This window comes from Mustela lutreola, chromosome 7, assembly GCF_030435805.1.
Source record: "Mustela lutreola isolate mMusLut2 chromosome 7, mMusLut2.pri, whole genome shotgun sequence".
In the NCBI taxonomy this organism is placed as follows: domain Eukaryota; kingdom Metazoa; phylum Chordata; class Mammalia; order Carnivora; family Mustelidae; genus Mustela; species Mustela lutreola.
This window is the reverse complement of record NC_081296.1, coordinates 137,953,317-137,969,875: the sequence shown is the minus strand read 5'-3', so window position 1 is coordinate 137,969,875 and position 16,559 is coordinate 137,953,317. Positions and strand designations below refer to the sequence as shown.

At 45.0% G+C, this 16,559-nt stretch overlaps 2 protein-coding genes across 4 annotated transcripts in view; one reads left to right on the top strand and one right to left on the bottom strand.

The window, feature by feature from the left end:
- The first annotated feature begins 119 nt into the window (after window positions 1–119).
- Window positions 120–9,036, top strand: ZC2HC1C (zinc finger C2HC-type containing 1C). Of its 2 annotated transcripts, XM_059182787.1 has the most exons (4): window positions 120–245; window positions 910–1,015; window positions 1,110–2,454; window positions 8,039–9,036. In XM_059182787.1, the coding sequence occupies exons 3-4, from the start codon at window positions 1,129–1,131 to the stop codon at window positions 8,300–8,302; spliced, it is 1,590 nt and encodes a 529-aa protein (XP_059038770.1). In that variant the 5' UTR covers window positions 120–245; window positions 910–1,015; window positions 1,110–1,128; the 3' UTR covers window positions 8,303–9,036. The 2 variants fall into 2 exon arrangements, with proteins under 2 accessions (XP_059038770.1, XP_059038772.1); XM_059182789.1 differs by lacking the exon at window positions 910–1,015.
- Window positions 9,037–11,679: 2,643 nt separating this feature from the next.
- The window catches only part of NEK9 (NIMA related kinase 9), a 37,053-nt gene continuing 32,173 nt past the window's right edge, over window positions 11,680–16,559 (bottom strand). For both annotated transcript variants that reach the window (XM_059182785.1, XM_059182786.1), the window contains exons 21-22: window positions 16,233–16,442; window positions 11,680–14,157 (exon numbers count right to left, since the gene is read on the bottom strand). In XM_059182785.1, the coding sequence (XP_059038768.1) occupies window positions 14,035–14,157; window positions 16,233–16,442 (333 nt within the window). In that variant the 3' untranslated portion in view covers window positions 11,680–14,034. The remainder of the gene's footprint in view (window positions 14,158–16,232; window positions 16,443–16,559) is intronic.

Below are 16,559 nucleotides of genomic sequence, written 5' to 3'. Positions count from 1 at the left end.
AGTGACCACACCCCCCTCGCGGGCGCCTCAGGTCCGCGTGCGGCCTGCGCCTGCGCGCGCTTCACGGGCGGCGTTCGCAGCCGGAGAAGGGGCTGGGCGCGCACGCGCTCCGTCTCCAGGCAACGAGAAAAATAGAGGCCCTCAGAGAGCGCCTGCGCGGCGAGCGGTTGGCATGGGGTTAGTCTGGTCTGGGAAGCTAAGTGCTGGGGTTTTCCCTGAGCAGGAACGGTGCTCCAGAGCCTCAGGTACGCGGAAGGGGAGGGCAGACATGGGGTCAGCGCCTCGACCTCCCCAGGGCCCCATGGATAGAAGAGCGAGGGCTTGTTCTCAAAGCGAAGTCCCCAGTGGGGGCGCCCCCGGCTGACCCTTTAGGACGGTGCGTGACTTCAGCGTCCCGGATCTAAAAGCTGCGGCGGCCAGGCCAGGTGGCCTCCGCGTCTCAGCTTACAGACCCTTCGTAGTCCGCGTCGCCGGGACTTCTCAGCTGAGGGTTTGACATCAGGCACCTGCTGCAGGCCTTGGGCAGCCTTTGGGTTCTTTGGACTCAGGCACGCTTCCAGCAGGAGGGACGCTGGAGAGCTCTCTGTGCCAGGCCCTGACCTCTGGGCCGCAGTTTGCTCACCTGTGAAACAGTAGGGCTGGACTCAGACTCCTAAGGTCCCTAAATGCCAGTCTGAGCGGAACTTCAGTTTACTGGTGAAGAAACGAGACAGCAACGGAAAGTTGCTTGTCCTGTGTCACAGGCCTAAAACCTGATTTTCGATCCAGTAGCTCTTCCCAGTAAATCTTCCCCCCAACTAGGGAGTGCCCTGTGTATGGCAGGAGCATCACTGTGAATGGCAGAGGCTGGTACTGGAATAAAGCTAGGTGGCAGGAACACCCGTGTCACATTCGTTTCTCTATCCTCAGGACCTAATCAGCACCCACAGGAAATAATGAGCGTTCACCAAATGCTTATTGAAGGAAAGCTCTGGCAGACCCAGCACCTCTGTCTCTAAAAAGTTCAAGAGAATAGGTAGGTAGGACACATGGAGAAACACTTTTATTTTAGCAGCGGGGAGGAACCTCAGACAAATTCCTCACATATATCTGGCTTAAATCTCCCCTAGGCTTCAGTCCAGTCCCTGAATGGCTGGCCTCCAGTTGGCACCATCTCTGCCTGTGGGCGTTATGCTTCCATATAATAAGAGAGAAGCTCCAGGGCTCCTCTCCACGAAGCAAGAGCCCTGTGAAAAAGGTGACTCTTCTCAGCGGTCCTCCATTGGGCACCCGAGGAACAATTTCCAGCAGAAACTTTTGAGCAACAAAGAGTTGACACTGGATAATATCTACACTCACTCCAAATGGAACACCTGCACGAAAGTCTGGAACTGCTCCTATCCCCACTGTGTTGGAATCAGCCAGCAAGATTTAAGAAGCAATCCCCAGGGCCAAGCAAAGGGTTTATTTTACTCATCAAGCCCTCAGTCCCGGTTTCCCCAAACACATAATCAGGAATTCATATCCTTCACAAAGAAGCGAGTTGGGGTAGACCGGGCATACCCACTGAAACCCGTGTTCCATAGGAAGTCTCATAGTACTGGGGAGGCTGGCATTGATGGGGACCAGAATGTTTCTCCAAGACCCCCTGAGCCAAGAGAGTTTCCATACAGCAGCTTTGGTTCAAGGAACTGGGTGCATTCATCTGTGGTTCGTGCTATTGCTGCCACACAGGAGGAGAGGGCCCTGGCAAACTCCAACAGAGCTGAATGGGTGCAGATCCAAAGACTAGAAGCTGCAGGGGAGAGCTTACAGGAGGAAATTCGAAGAAAAGAGACCCTCCTAAGGGAAAAGCTGAAGAAGACAGAGGAGGAACTCAGAAGAATCCAGAAAGAAAAGGAACAGGTTAAGGAAAATGAAAAAAGAGAGCTACAGAGAATGACACTCCCCAGGAGGAGAGTTAAAGGTAATAGCAACACCGCATACAGACCTGCCTTCTCCCCAGAATTCGGGTCTGAGGAGGTCTTCAGTAGAGCCAAGGGAGAGGATGAAATTTGGGGACGGTCTCAAGAAAATACTAGTCCATTTCAGCTCTCTGATTATGGAATACAGAAACTCAAAAGGGAAAGACTGGTGGCAAGCAATAACAAAATCCGAGACCTAGTCTCAGAGCCATCAAAAGAGTGTTCTCAGTCTTCAGAAGGGCCTGGCAGTGCTTGGCAGGGGTCCACCAGCAATCCGAGTTTGTCCAGGTCCCCAGACTCCTCGCTTCCCAGCTGTTCCACTGAAGAGCCCGAACTTGGCGAATGTAGCCACTGCGGACGCAAGTTTCTCTTGCTCAGGCTGGAGAGACACTCCAATGTCTGCAGCAGGATGCAGGGTTCCAAGAGGAAAGTGTTTGACTCTTCCAGGGCCCGGGCCAAGGGCACAGAACTAGAGCAGTACTTGAACTGGAAGGGATCGGCCTCAGTCAAGGTAACAAGGCAAGGGCCTTATGGATTTGACTTTGAGTGGGGATCATTGTAAAGGGATGTCATATCGGTTTTCTTTAGAAAAAATTCATGTGTCATAGAGGGAGAAAGTGAGAATTAACATTTATTGATTACTACTGTGTGCCAGTCACTGTGACAGGAGCTTTTCGTTAAGATCCTCACCAGAATCCTGTGAAGGTTTTGTTGTCTCTTATTTTATCAATTCAAAAGTCAAGTCTCAGAGAGTTTAACTTGCTTGAGATCACAAACAGCTTTAAATGGCAGAGTCGGGGCGCCTGGGTGGCTTAGTCATTAAGCATCTGGCTTTGGCTCAGGTCATGATCCTGGGGTCCTGGGATCAGGCTCCCTGCTCAGCAGGAAGTCTGCTTCTTCCTCTCCCACTCCCCTTGCTGTGTTCCCTTTCTTGCTGTGTCTCTCTCTGTCAAATAAATATATAAAATCTTTAAAAAATAATAATAAATGGCAGAGTCAGCACATATGGGGTGCCTGGGTGGCTCAGTCGGTGAAGTGTTAGTTAAGCATCAACTCTTCATTTTGGCTCAGGTCATGATCTTAGGGTCCTGGAATCAAGCCCCCCAAGCCCTACATTGGGCTCCCACATCTGGCCCCAGCCCCGCATCAGGCTCTGTGCTCAGTGGGGAGTTTGAGGGTTCTCTCTTTCCCTCTGCCCCTTCCCCGGGTTGTGCACACACACTCTCTCTAAAATAAGTAAATAAATCTTAAAAAAAAAAAAATGATGGAGTCAGCATATAAATCTGGGTCAGAATGACTGCAAAATCTAGACTTAAAAAATATATGTTCGGGACGCCTGGGTGGCTCAGTTGGTTAAGCAGCTGCTTTCGGCTCAGGTCATGATCCCAGCCTCCTGGGATCGAGTCCCACATCGGGCTCCTTCCTCAACAGGGAGCCTGCTTCCCTCACTGTCTCTTCCTGCCATTCTGTCTGCATGTGCTCACGCTCTCTCTCTCTCTCTCAGAAATAAATAAGTAAAATATTAAAAATATATATATATGTTCTATTGATTATGAAAGTTAATAAATGCTCAGAAAATTTAAAAGATTTGAAAAATATAAAGAGAAAAATGATGCAGCACTTCACGCTTGGGAGAGAGTTCCTTGTTCTTTGTAATGTACTCTGCCACCTCCCACGATTAGGATTTGTTACAACTCCTATAATGGTCTCTACTTTCTCAAGATTAGCTCAGTTCTGATATACTTCTTAGTAAATACATGAAACATAATTAAGTTTGCAATCTTTTTTCTCCCCATCCGGAGTCTAAACACCTTAAAGGTGAAGGAGTGTATTTTTGGTTAACATTCCCGCTGCAGAAAAACTAGGTTGTAAAAAGACTGTGAGACACTTGCCTGGTAAGTTTAGGGGTATTTCACAGGTGTATTTGGACAGTTAGATCTGTGTCTCATGAATAAATCTACCACTCTGTCGATGTTATGCCCCTTGGTCTGTAAATGAGTGTTTCTCAAGGTGGGGCATGCTGGCAACCATTTTTTATTTTAGTAGTTTTAGTGTGTATTAGAAAAATATAACAACATATGAAGCCTGTGGTTTCTAGGAATCATGTACGTAAAGAAAAACATTAAGTAATTTATGGTAAGGGGGATAAAGTGAAAGTGGTATGCAGATGACCAAAGTTTGGGAAAGCCTAGACCACGTGATCTCAAAGCCCCAACCAGCTGTAATTTTCTAACAAAATATGACAATATATTCTGTTTTTGGCTCTTTCCAACCCTCCTTGTGCTGCACTAGCACCTCTTACCTGCTAAGCACTTAACAGTTTATGGGCAGGCATACTTGCTGGGGCCTTTAAAAAACTCCAATTTTTGCAGCAGCTGTTAGGAGAAGTCAATTGCAGTTATTTCTTTCAGTATAGTTTGGAAGATTGCCACAAAAAGTCCCTCTGTGTTCAGAGATAATCTACCTGAAGTCCAGTTTCCAATAAGAATTCAACATTTTGCTCTTGCAGAGAATGATAGGAGCACCAGTTCCTGTTCTTTCCTGTTTTCTTTCTGGTCAACCTACTGGGGTCTTCTCTGTCCCACTAGGGGGGTGGTTTCTGGCAGTTGCCTGAAAAGAATCTTGTGTTTCTTAAATTCATAAATACGTAGCAGTGAAGCAAAACAATTGGATTTCTGAGATTAGACAGCCTAGCTTAGTGGAAACTAGTTTTGTGGCGGGGTGGGCATATGATGCCTCAAGGATACCGAAGCAGAAAGGATCTGGATTGAGATGCACTAACATTCCTTGGAATGTTCTTAGTCTTATTCTAGAGCTTTGTGCCTTTGGAAGCTGAATGTCTCCCTGTTATTCCTCTACTGTACTCACAAGAACAAATGACTTTCCTTGTATCTTTTAATTTTCACAGAACTTCCAGCAGACTCGTAGCTCTGGTCTCTCCACTGGACCTTAAGCATTGGAGCACAGGAACCACATCTTTGTGCTTTGTGAAAAATAAGTGTTAACTGAATTAAAATTTCAATATCATGAATATGATGAATTAATCGTTAATTTAATATGATGAACTATCATATATACTTGAGGAACTTTCCCCAATTCTTTTAAAAGCTCCTGGATACTATTTCTAACACACAGATTCTCTTGCCTTCTTGTCTGTTTCAGTAAGGCTCCCTCCTGAAGGATCCTTTTCCTTTGATAATATCTCTTCCTGTCATTCATCATTAATAATATCAGATCACCAAGCAGCCACTTGTCTCCTTTTTCGTCTTTTTAAAATTAATTTTATATTAATTTAAATATTTGAATACGTTTTAAAAATCATGTACTAAGTGATCTGTAAGGCAACAAGCAGGATCCTGCCTTACCCTTCTTCATCCTAATGGCCCCCAGTGGCAGCCTTCAGTTCCTGATAGATGACCCTTCTGGTATGCATTTCCATATTTCTCAATAATGTGCCTATTTTCTTGATTAATCGGTTTTGCACACTATCTGTTGACTTTCTCCTATGAATGCTGCGGGTTAAGCTTTCACATCTCCTCTCCTTTTACTTTTCTTCTTCCCTTCTCCTTCCATCATGGTGGAATCACAACTTTGGGTTAAACCAGTAGTCAGCTTTTACATTATAATAACCATGTAAATTTTGTTCACTGACGAGTGTATAAATTCTGCCTCTGCCCACATGAAACTGGAATTAATAGCTGACTCATATTTTCATTTGCTTGGGTTTCCTACATACCTGTCTCTAATTATTTTTTTCCTAAACGATCCAGCTGATGTCAGACACCTGTTAGTGTTTTTGTAAATGCTCAAACACCTAATCCGTCAGTTTAATTTTTTTTTTTTTTCCCTATTCTGGAAACTTCCCTCCCACCACTCTTTTTCCTCCTGCACCAGTCTGGACTGGTTATTCTCTAGGCCTGGTGCAAACCTGTTGTTGTGGGGCTTCTTTTTGCTCCTCCTCCATGTTGAGTCCTGTTTCCAGCTTCTTATGTCCTTTTTCTTGCTTTATTCCTTGCTTTGCTGAAGCTTTCAAGAAACGTGCATGGGCAGTGTATTTATATATATAAATATAAACATAAACATAAACATAAATATAAATATGTATGTCTCAGAATGAATTAAAATATCCGTACAATAGGCTTATATTTGATAGATGATTTGACCAGGTACTGAATTCTAGGTAGAAAATGATTTTCTGTTTTAACTTTTAAGGCATTTTCCCTTTTAGCGTCCAATGTTACCGTTGAGAAATCTATGCCCTATTGCTTCCTGCTCCACTGTATGAAACCTCTTCTGGTGTTTCTCTTTTTCTGAAAGCCTACAGGATTCTCTATTCTGAAATCCTACAATGATTGTGTTGGCTACTTGGTAGATAATTTCAATTTCAAGAGCAGTGACCTTAATTCTAGGAATGCTTATTGTGTTACTTATTTAATAATATCTTCTGTGTGATTTTTCTATTCTTTTTGGCACTCTTTTTGGTCAGGTGTTGGACTTTCTAGATTGGTTTACTAATTTCCTAATCTTTCCTACTTTCCATCTGGATCTTTTTTCCCATTCTGAGCAATTTTCTTGATATTTTACAACATTTCTATTTTTATTTTTAGCTATCACCATTTTTTAAAGTGGTCTTTAAAAAAAAGATTTTATTTATTTGACAGAGAGATCACAAGTAGGCAGAGAGGCGGGGGTGGGGGTGGGGGAAGCAGGCCCCCTGCTGAGCAGAGAGACTGATGCGAGGCTCAATCCCAGGACCCTGAGACCATAACCTGAGCCGAAGACAGAGGCTTAAACCAGTGAGCCACCCAGGCGCCCTATATGGTCTTTTTAAAAATAAAGACTTTTATGTATTTATTTGAGAGAGAAAGAGCGAGAGCAAGTGATCAGGGGGAGGAGCAGAGGGAGAGAAATGAGCTTACTCCGCACTGAGTGCAGAGCCCAACATGGGGCTCAATCCCATGACCCCGAGATCATGACCTGAGCTGAAATTAAGAGTCGGATGCTCAATCGACTGAGCCACCCAGGCGCCTCTTAGCTATCACAGTTTTTATTTATAATAGTTCTTTCTGGTTCTCTGGCTTTAAGTTTTCTTTTACCTCCCTCCTTCTTGTTTCCTGAGAGTGAGTGAGAGAATGTACCTGTTTTGGTTTCTCTCATTAGAACTTGACTCAAATATCTGGTGATCCCAGGCAGTCCGTTCCTATTTAAGCTTAAGTGGGGCTTGGTTTTGTTGTTATTGCTTTAAGGTAGGACTTTTTTTTTTTTTTTTTTTTTTAAGATTTTATTTTTGTGAGAGAGAGAGGGAGGGCACCTCTCTCTCTCACAAAAATAAATAAAATCTTATTTTATTTATCTCAGAGCAAGAAGCCCATTCCCCTCTGAGCGTAGAGCCTGATGTGGGACTGATCTGAGGACCTGGGATCATGATCTGAGCGCAAGGCAGATGCTTAACCGACTGAGCCACTCAGGCGCCCTGAAGTGGGGCTTGTTGACTGGAGGCCTTCATATTAGGGTTATCAAACAGTGAGCCTTTTCACTGGAGTCACTCAGGGTCGGCATCTAACAGCTTTTCTCTCGACTGCTTGGTGCACGCAGAGAACTCCTGTCTCCTATGAGGGTGCCAACGTGTTTGACGTCCTGGGAGCTGTATGGGGGAAGGAGGCCGACAGCGCCATAATTCATCACATATACCTGCACTTAATCCCAATTTTCAGCCTCAGTATTACCCTGTTCTCTACTATGCCTGGACTTCCCAAGACTGAAACCTGTCTGGTTCGGTTTCTCCAGAGGACAAACCCGTTCTCCCGTGAGAGTGCTCAAAGTGACCGACACTTGGGTGTGCAAGATGGGAGAGGGGCCCAGGCACCCAGTTTATTCCCGGCCCTGCACCTCTCCCTCTCCGCTGCCTGTGCGATAAGCACCTGGCCCTTAGCTCAAGTGCTTCCACTCTGGCAAGTCCGCTCTGCTGCTCCTTTCCTGTTCTCTCTGATCTGGCAGATAAACACCCTGTACATTTCCTACTGTCATTCCGATGAAGACTCGGAAGGAGATGTGGTAAACGCAAGTTGACTGACCCATCTTCCTCCTCCTTACAGGCTGAACCTCCTCGGAAGAGCAACTGGAGACAGAAGCACGAGTCCTTCATCCGTACGCTCCGTCAGGCCCGAGAGGTCCAGCAGGTAATTGCCAAAGGTGGAAACCCTGCAGACGTGCCTCCCATCCTGCCTGCAGAAAATCCGGATTATATTCAGTGTCCTCACTGCAGCCGCCACTTTGCTCCCAAGGTGGCCGAGCGGCACATTCCCAAGTGTAAGACCATTAAGAACCGGCCTCGACCTCCAAGGAAGCATTACGGTTGAGCAGACAGCAGTGGGAGCTGCAGAAGGCTCTGCTCTCATCAGCAGTTAATGGGAGTAGAACAATGTGATGCATAACAGAACTAAAACTTCCACGTCTCCCCCATATGCCTGCAGAGCTTAAATCAGTGAGGAGAGACCCATCGCTAAGCAGCAGGAAGCTAAAGGAAGCCTCAGCTTCCCAAGAAATTACCACCTCAGGCTGGTGCGCCTTGTTATTGGCCTGGGAATGGATGGGCAAAGACTCTCAGTGTAGTGAGCGGCCCACAGTAAAGCTCTCTTCTCACGAGGCGGGCGTGTGGTTTGTGCTGAGTGCCTGCCTCTGCTGTGCCTTTCTGCCCCTGCCTCTGTGCATGTGCCTGTGGTTCCTGTTAACACTTCTTGCCCCTGCAGAAGAGTTCTGAATGAATCTCAAGCTGCTACATGAGATTGAGCTGGTGTCAGAGGATCATGATCCCCCTGCCCCCCCGTGGCAGCGCTTACAAAAGATAGTATGATTTTGCTGTAAGGCAAATGGAAAATTACCCTTGACCTCGGTGATGTGTGGTGCTGACCGAAAGCCAATACCAGTTTGTAAAGGTAGGGTGCCAGTATATCCTAAACCCACAGTGGTGTACTGTGCCATAAAGGGAACCTCATCTTTTTGTGCCTTGCATGGTAGGGCTGGGAAAGAGCATCCCGTATGCCCCAGGAGTTGCTCTTTGCTAATGGACTGCATATGTTCTCCCGCCCCCCCCCCCACAAAAAATAAAATAAAATAAAGAAAGAAAGAAAGAAAAAAGAAGGAAGGAATTTCAGTTTCAGCTCTTGCTGGCATTCTGCTTTGAGATCGGGTTGGGTATATGGCCTTTTAAATGCAGCAGCAAAGTCTACCATCAAAGCAAGCTGGGACATTGCCAAGTCACCCGTCCCTGCCCATTTTACCACAGCGAACTTCTCTTTTAGAAAGTAAACTTTGATGAAAAAGATACTGGACTTTTTAAAGTTTTCTGTGCAGCACTGTGTGTACTGCACGTAGTCTTCACAATGAGACCTTCTTTCAATAGGTTTTGGGGACTTTGGGGGGCCTGGGTGGCTCAGTGGGTTAAGCCACTGCCTTCGGCTTGGGTCATGATCTCAGGGTCCTGGGATCGAGTCCCGCATCGGGCTCTCTGCTCAGCAGGGAGCCTGCTTCCCTCTCTCTCTCTCTGCCTGCCTCTCCATCTACTTGTGATTTCTCTCTGTCAAATAAATACATAAAATTAAAAAAAATTAAATGATAAAATGGTTAAGTCCTAGATTGGTCAGGTGGGAGAAGTGATAAGGTAATGCCTGTTGGGGGTAATCAGTTCAGACAGGATGAAGATAGAACAGATCTGAAATAACAGTAGGATTATTGTACCGAGAGCAACACTCAAATTGTTGGTTTAAAATACTGCAGAAAAAACACCCAACCTGACAGGGGCCAAGGTGACTAAGCAGACAGTAAAACCTTATTTGCTAAGAACAAATGACCACTCGCTACAGCTTTTCCTCTGCAGCTTCTGCTAAAAGGCTGGGCTAACAGATCAAACCAATTAGGACCCCAGCCTGAAAAAAATGTACATACTTAGAAAACACAACATAATGACTTGCTTTATGCTTCTAAATTTTTGCAAAGAAAAAGAGGGATCACAGAATGGGGCCTTCGGCTGGCCATTTGAAGAAACCTCACACACACGCACTGGATATTTAACCCAATATATACATTCCCCAGGCAAGTCTAGTGAAGTGCAGACTGTAAGTTTCACCCTTGATGGTAAATGCAGATGGCAAGAAGGAGCTGCGGCCAAGGCTGCAAATTGGTAGCCTCTGGACTGCTTTGTCCTACGGGTTTGACATACACCTGACATTTAAAACCTGGGATATGGAGAATCTCTTGAAAAGCTGGAAGTTCTGGAAATATTGGGCCAGCAACCCTACAGAGCTCCTTCAGATGGGCTGACCACATCCATCACCAAGCGCTCCCCACCAGCCTGCTGCACCTAGTCACCTTTCCTGCCTGGCCCCAGGGGCACTCAGGTTTGGGATCCCTGGATGATGGGATTAAGTTCACAGATCAGGGCCCTCTGGGGAGAACAAATGTATGTGTGGGGAGTGCCTTCTACAGACACAGGAAGCAGTTATTCGTTCTTCTATTGCGGGAGAAGTGACACAGTAGTGCCTCAGTGTTTGTTCCCTCCAATCTCAACACGCATAGGCCTTGATTAGGTTAGGGCAACTAGGAAGTCTTTTAAATTTAGCTGGATCTGCTCTTTGGGAAGAGGTCAGAACCCTTTTACTCTCTAAGTCCTTTCCTGGACAGCGGAGGATGACAGTGGGTAAGGCTGCTTGGTCTTGTCCGTGGGTGATGCGTCTTTATCCAAGAAGCTTCAGTACAAGCAAACGTTATAAATTTTTAAAGTTTAAAAGGTTAAGCAATGGGGAAAATATCTCATGGTGAAACTCATGTCATATGAAAGTATATGCAGACGTGCTGAAATAGTACTTCTTAACAGCAGTGTATTTAAGGCCGCATGGTACCTTTTGGCCAACATTTGCTTTTGGTCATTAATTTATCATTCTTCACAACTACAAAGGAGGAAGCAGAGATGTGATATAGTGTTTTTCTCTCTCATGTTCCTGATTCTGTGAGGTTTGGTGATCAGCATGTTTATTTCCATAGTTAATCATTGAAGTAATAAATGATTTTTGGCTTTGTGGCAGGAAGGAACATGTTTTGTGGTCCTGACTACAGCCCAGTCTGCAGGACTTTAATGAGTAATACTTCTTTGGAGGCCCAGGGATACTCATTTGAAAGAATTTATTTATAATACATCCTTGCTCCAGAGCTGTTCTTTCTGTTATGAATGTTTCCAAATATATGGCAAGTCAAATGAAATGTGAGTTTAAGGCTGCTTTTAACTTTAAACTTCAGTGAAATTATCAGCCAAGAGAAGGGGTAACTTGGCTGTGCTATGCCAGGGAGACCAAAGAGTGTTCACCCTCTTAGAGGGAAAACGGTTTTGTAAACATAGACACACATAATCACTTGAAAAAGCCCACTGTGACTGAGGAGGTTAGTACAAGAAGTGCTCCTTCCTCTTCCAGTGGTTCATTTTTCCCCCTCCCTCTGCATTTTAAGCACTGTATTTGACAAGTTTTGGGGAAAAAAGTTGTAGCAGCAGAGATGATTCTGTTAGCAAGAAAAAGAAACTGGAAAGGAAGCAAAGATTATGTGTGCAAATGTGCCTTGTGTTGTTTCAGTTACAAGGTCTTTTATTTATTTAGAGAAAGACTCATTGAATCAAAGATTCACGAAAGCCTAGTATCTGGGTGTTTCATCCCCAGTGACTAAGGTCCATGTGCAGGCATAGCACGGATTGACAGTTTAAATGTTTATTTAAAACAGAAATGCCAAACCACTCCACCCTCAACCTTTCAAACATCTGGCTAACAACGAGCTAGTTCTTCAGCAACAATGTCAGAGCGGAGGAGTAACTCAGGTTATACGATAACTCAAAAGCAATACTACTGGGAAACTGAAAACACCTCGCGCTGCAGAAAGAAGCAAAGCAGGACAAACTTCAAGAGAATTAGCTACAGAAAACCATTCAAAGGCATCTCTGCTGCCCTAACCTTTCAGTTTTTATCTAATGCACGGCCGCCACCTTTGAACTGGTTTCTGTTTGCATAGCTGTTTGGTGGGAGAAGTCATGTGGCTGTCCCAGGCACAATTGGGGAAAGTGCAAATGGTCTCTAAGGCACAGAACTTAGATTCTCAGCCAGATCAACAGCAAACGAGACTTTCTGAGGGAACATGTTGGAGAAAAGGAGCAGTGTTCCGCGGCTAGAGAACGGCTCCCTGGGAACAAGAGCAGGGTTCTTCCCTCCCTTCCATGCTCCCTTCCATTCCCGTCTCAGCAACGTGCCCCTGTTCCTCAGTTTCACAGCAGAAGCAATACTCAGGATTAACACCCAAACTGAGCCTGCCTCTCAGGCCTGCTGAGATGGTGAGTATGAGGGATACAGGAACGTGAAAAGCCAGTCAGTCCTTAAAAAAAAATCAAAGGTGCATTTACATGATGAACCAAAACCCACTGTTGGGATTTACAGCAAACCCCAAAGTCCCCAGAACTTGTAACTTTAATCTGGGGTTGGCCCCTTCCCTTATTTTAAGAAAAGGCTTTAGTGATTACGTTAGTACCATTGTACTAGGCTTCCCAGAACTGAGAAAACAATGGGAACATCAAACCAAAGAAGATCCCATTGAACAGAGTTGCCCATCCCCAGCCATGGGGTTTTCCCCAAGCATCAGCCTTTATCCCATCAGTTTTAGGGAAATGGCAAAATTTCCATTGCACAGGTCCTTCCAAAATACTGAAGAGATATCAAACATTCATTTTTTGGTTTGGGGAAAATGAAACAAAAATTAATTTAGCGGATTCTAAGGAGGGAGGATGGGAGGCTCACCAAGGCAAGTCCTATGACCCACAATACTAAAGGAACATTTTGTAAGCCTAGGTGAAAACACAAAACTCACATCCTTCAGTGAAAACCATCAAGAGCTTTGAGGACCCTCTCTCTTTGGGAAAGCTAGCTTGCTCCTTGACTATAAGGACAGAATGACTACGGGATTGGAACGGAGCTCTCAGCCAAATTCCTTTCACTTGGCAGCTTCCGCCTGTTCTGTTAGGCTTCAGGGACTACCAGGTTTTGGTGCTGGCTTTGGGCCACTCAAGTAGGAAAGATGATACAGATTCACTGATATGGCTTCATAAAACACCAAAAAGAGACTAATACTGACTAGACATACAGAAAGGGAGTGGGTAAGACCTGAAGAGCCACGAAGGCAGAGGCACTCTAGACCTTCCTAAAGATACCAAGTAGAGGCAGCTAACGGAGGACCTCTCTCCCTCATGGTTTTCTCTTAAGGTCATTCCTGTTGCCCCACTGACTCAATTTTCTAAAAGACACCTCACCTTTTAGAGGTACCTTCCAGAATCAGGGAATCCTACGTGCATCGGCCGCAGATGGCAACCCCAGCTGTGTGACAAGGAAGGACCCTAACGTTCTTTCTCTCTTCGTCACTGAAGACATTTTAATCGACCCTCAGAGGAAAAGAAATCTAAGCCCACTTTTCCTCTTAAAGCATTTAGCTGCGCTAAGTAACTGAACTTTCTGAAAACAAGCCCGAGATGGACTCCAGCAAACGTATTTTCCCAGACTCAGGGATCCGGAGAGGGCTTGACCGCTTCACCACCCTCCAGATGAGCCTGTGTGGGCCCCACTTGGTTCCAGCCCACTCGAGTTTCACACTTTTCCCTCCTCCACCCAGAGGTGCAATGCCTGGTGCTGAACTCCCAAGGCAGCTTCCAAGTACTGGTGAAATGATAAATGGGATATAAGCTGCTACCAGCAAAATTAAGGTGAGCATTGTGTCTCCTCTTCGAAGGTGGGATCACCAGATGAGGTACAGAGCTGCTGTTGCTATGGCAGCCACTGAGGACAAAGCCAGGGCCATGGGGCCCCTCCATTCTCCAAAACAAAACCACTCCTAGATCCTATCTAATCGGCAATGCCACTCTCCAAGTGTACGCGGAAAGTGCTTCAGAGCCTCCGCCTTGCACTCCTTGTCTGCAAGTGAACAAAGCCAGGAAAGCGCGCTCTGCATTCAGTGAGTGTGCTGTGAAGTTCTTTGGATCCCAGTTTCCTGGAGGCCATACAGGCTCAGGAGACTAGAGGCTGGGTCGACAGGAGTCTGTTCCCAGAAGGCACCAGGAATCTGAATCTAAGTCAGGCTTTGGATCCACTTCCATCTCTTCCTTTGCGGTCTGAGTTCCTTTGGAATGCATCCCCACCTGTCCAAACAAAACAGTCCCACATTAACGATACTGCCACCAGTCACAGCGGTTCAGGACTAGGTTTTCAACACTGACCTCTAAGGATCTGTACCCACAGTTGTGTGACAAGCTCCTGATACTACCTCAGATAATACTTTAGTAACACTACTTTAAATAAAGTCCACACTTTTACACCTGCTGCAGGTAGGATGATCAACTGTTTGCCAGGACTGTAGGATGTTCTGGAATGTAGAACTCTCAATTTTATTTTATTCTATTTATTTTATTAATTATATATTTAAAATATTTATTTGAGAGAGAGACAGAGATCATGAGCAGGGGGGGGAAGGATAGGGGAAGGAGCAGATTCCCCACTGAGCAGGGAACCCGATGTGGGACCATAACCTGAGCCGAAGGCAGACGCTTAATGAAACGAGCCACCCAGATGCCCTAGAACTCTCAACTTTAAAACCAAGACAGCCCTAAGCCAAACAATCCTCCTGTGTGCTATAGCTGCCAATCACCCCATGCTTACCTCAAGTGAGTATATTACTTTACAAAGTACTTTCACAGACATGATTTCATTTAATTCTCAAAACAGCCATACCAGGCAGATGGTATTATTTTCCTCTTTTAGGCAAGAAACCAGGACTCATGGAAACCACGTAATTCTTCCAGACACATAAAACTGAAAATGGTAAAGCCAAGGGTTGCACCTTATTTCCCTTCCTGGTTCACTCTAAATAGAGCAATACCTGGCTTTTTGAAAACAATACACATGGGGCTCCTGGGTGGCTCATTCGGTTAAGCATGAGATTCTTTGGCTTGGGTCACAGGATGGAGCATAGCATCCACGGGCTCTGCGCTCAGCAAGGGGTCTGCTTGAGAGTCTCCCTGGCTCCCTCTGCCCCTCTCCTCTTCGCTTGTGCTCTCTCTCTCTAAAACAACAATGTAAACAGCAACACCTGGGAAATATTTTAACAAAATATATTTAACTTAAATCTAATCAAGGCTTGAGTCTAACTTCCAGTTTATAGAAATGACAGGGTGACAAAAGAACAAGTTAGATAACAAGAAAACAGAGGACAAATCCAGAATGTGGCTCATTTTGTTAAGCAACCCAACCTGCTTCTTCAACTCGTCAGTGCCATGAAAATTTAAAGGAAAAAAAAAGTGACAGTAGTATAGGGAAGTATTCTAGATCAAAAGAAACGAGACATAACAATGTAGCAGAAAGCCTTGAATGGATTCTGATCTCATAAAAACAGTTACAGGAGCACCTGGGTGGCTCAGTGGGTTAAAGCCTCTGCTTTCGGCTCAAGTTATGGTCTCAGGGTCCTGGGATCGAGCCCTGCATGGGGCTCTCTGCTCAGCAGAGAGCCTGCTTTCTCCTCTCTCTGCCTGCCTCTCTGCCTACTGGTGATCTCTATTAAACAAATGGAATCTTTAAAAACAAAAACAAAAACAAAACAATTACAAAGGACAATTTTATGGGCAAACTGGGAAAACTCTACTATCAACTGGGCACTGGATGAAAGCTGAGGTAATAGCATAAACTGTGTTATGTGTGATAATACTACGGTGCTTATCTGGGAGAATGAACGTATTTTTGGGTGTGTGTTAGAAAGTATTTAGGGGGCCTATGTCATGACTTTTATACTTTATTTGAAAATGGTCTAGCTAAATACTAACACACACACACACACACACATACCCCCATATAATTTAAATATAGATATATACCCCCACATAATTTAAACACACATATACACACATTTAAAACAAACAACATGTTAACAACTGTTGAACCTAGATGGTGGATATGAGTGTTCACTGAACTGCAATGATTTGTTTTTCATAGTAAAAACTGAAAGAAAAAATAAGGTAACAAAAAACAGTGGAAGTCAGGTGATGACAATGATTTAACCCAGGCACCCAAACAAGGCCCAGGGCTGCTGGATTAATTACAAAAGTTACCTCATCAAAAGACAGGACTTGCAAAGGAGTAGGTCTATTTTAGTGTCTACTGGTGTTTTGTTTCTGTCATTCTTCAAACAGAATTAGAAATTAAATTATTCTTTTAATGCTCTCACCTGCTGCCCTCCTTCTAATTTCTTGTTCAGCTTCTGTAGTTGAGTGAAAATCTGGAGGTTTTCTTGCTGTAGCTTCTGTTGCTCAGCCAGACACTTTAACACCAGCCCCTGCAATCTCTCAACCTCCCCCTGCAGAGTGCTGCAGGCACAGGTAGGAGGTAATGGTGCTGTCTTCCCAGCGCATGTCGCTGCAGGATTCAGCTGAGGTGGCTAAGGAGAGGAGGAAGAGGTCATAGGCAGTTCTGCCTGGATGCCACAGCTCCCCAACCTCATCTTCCCCTAAATGCTATCAGATTTTACTTTTAAAGGAACAAGATAAACCATACA

What these genes read in the sequence shown, in the direction of transcription:
- ZC2HC1C (XM_059182789.1), top strand. Translation starts at nt 1,129, where the DNA reads ATGGCTGGCCTCCAGTTGGCACCATCTCTGCCTGTGGGCGTTATGCTT. An exon ending in AGGGATCGGCCTCAGTCAAG is followed by an intron (nt 2,455 to 8,038) that starts GTAACAAGGCAA and finishes TCCTCCTTACAG; the next exon opens with GCTGAACCTCCTCGGAAGAG.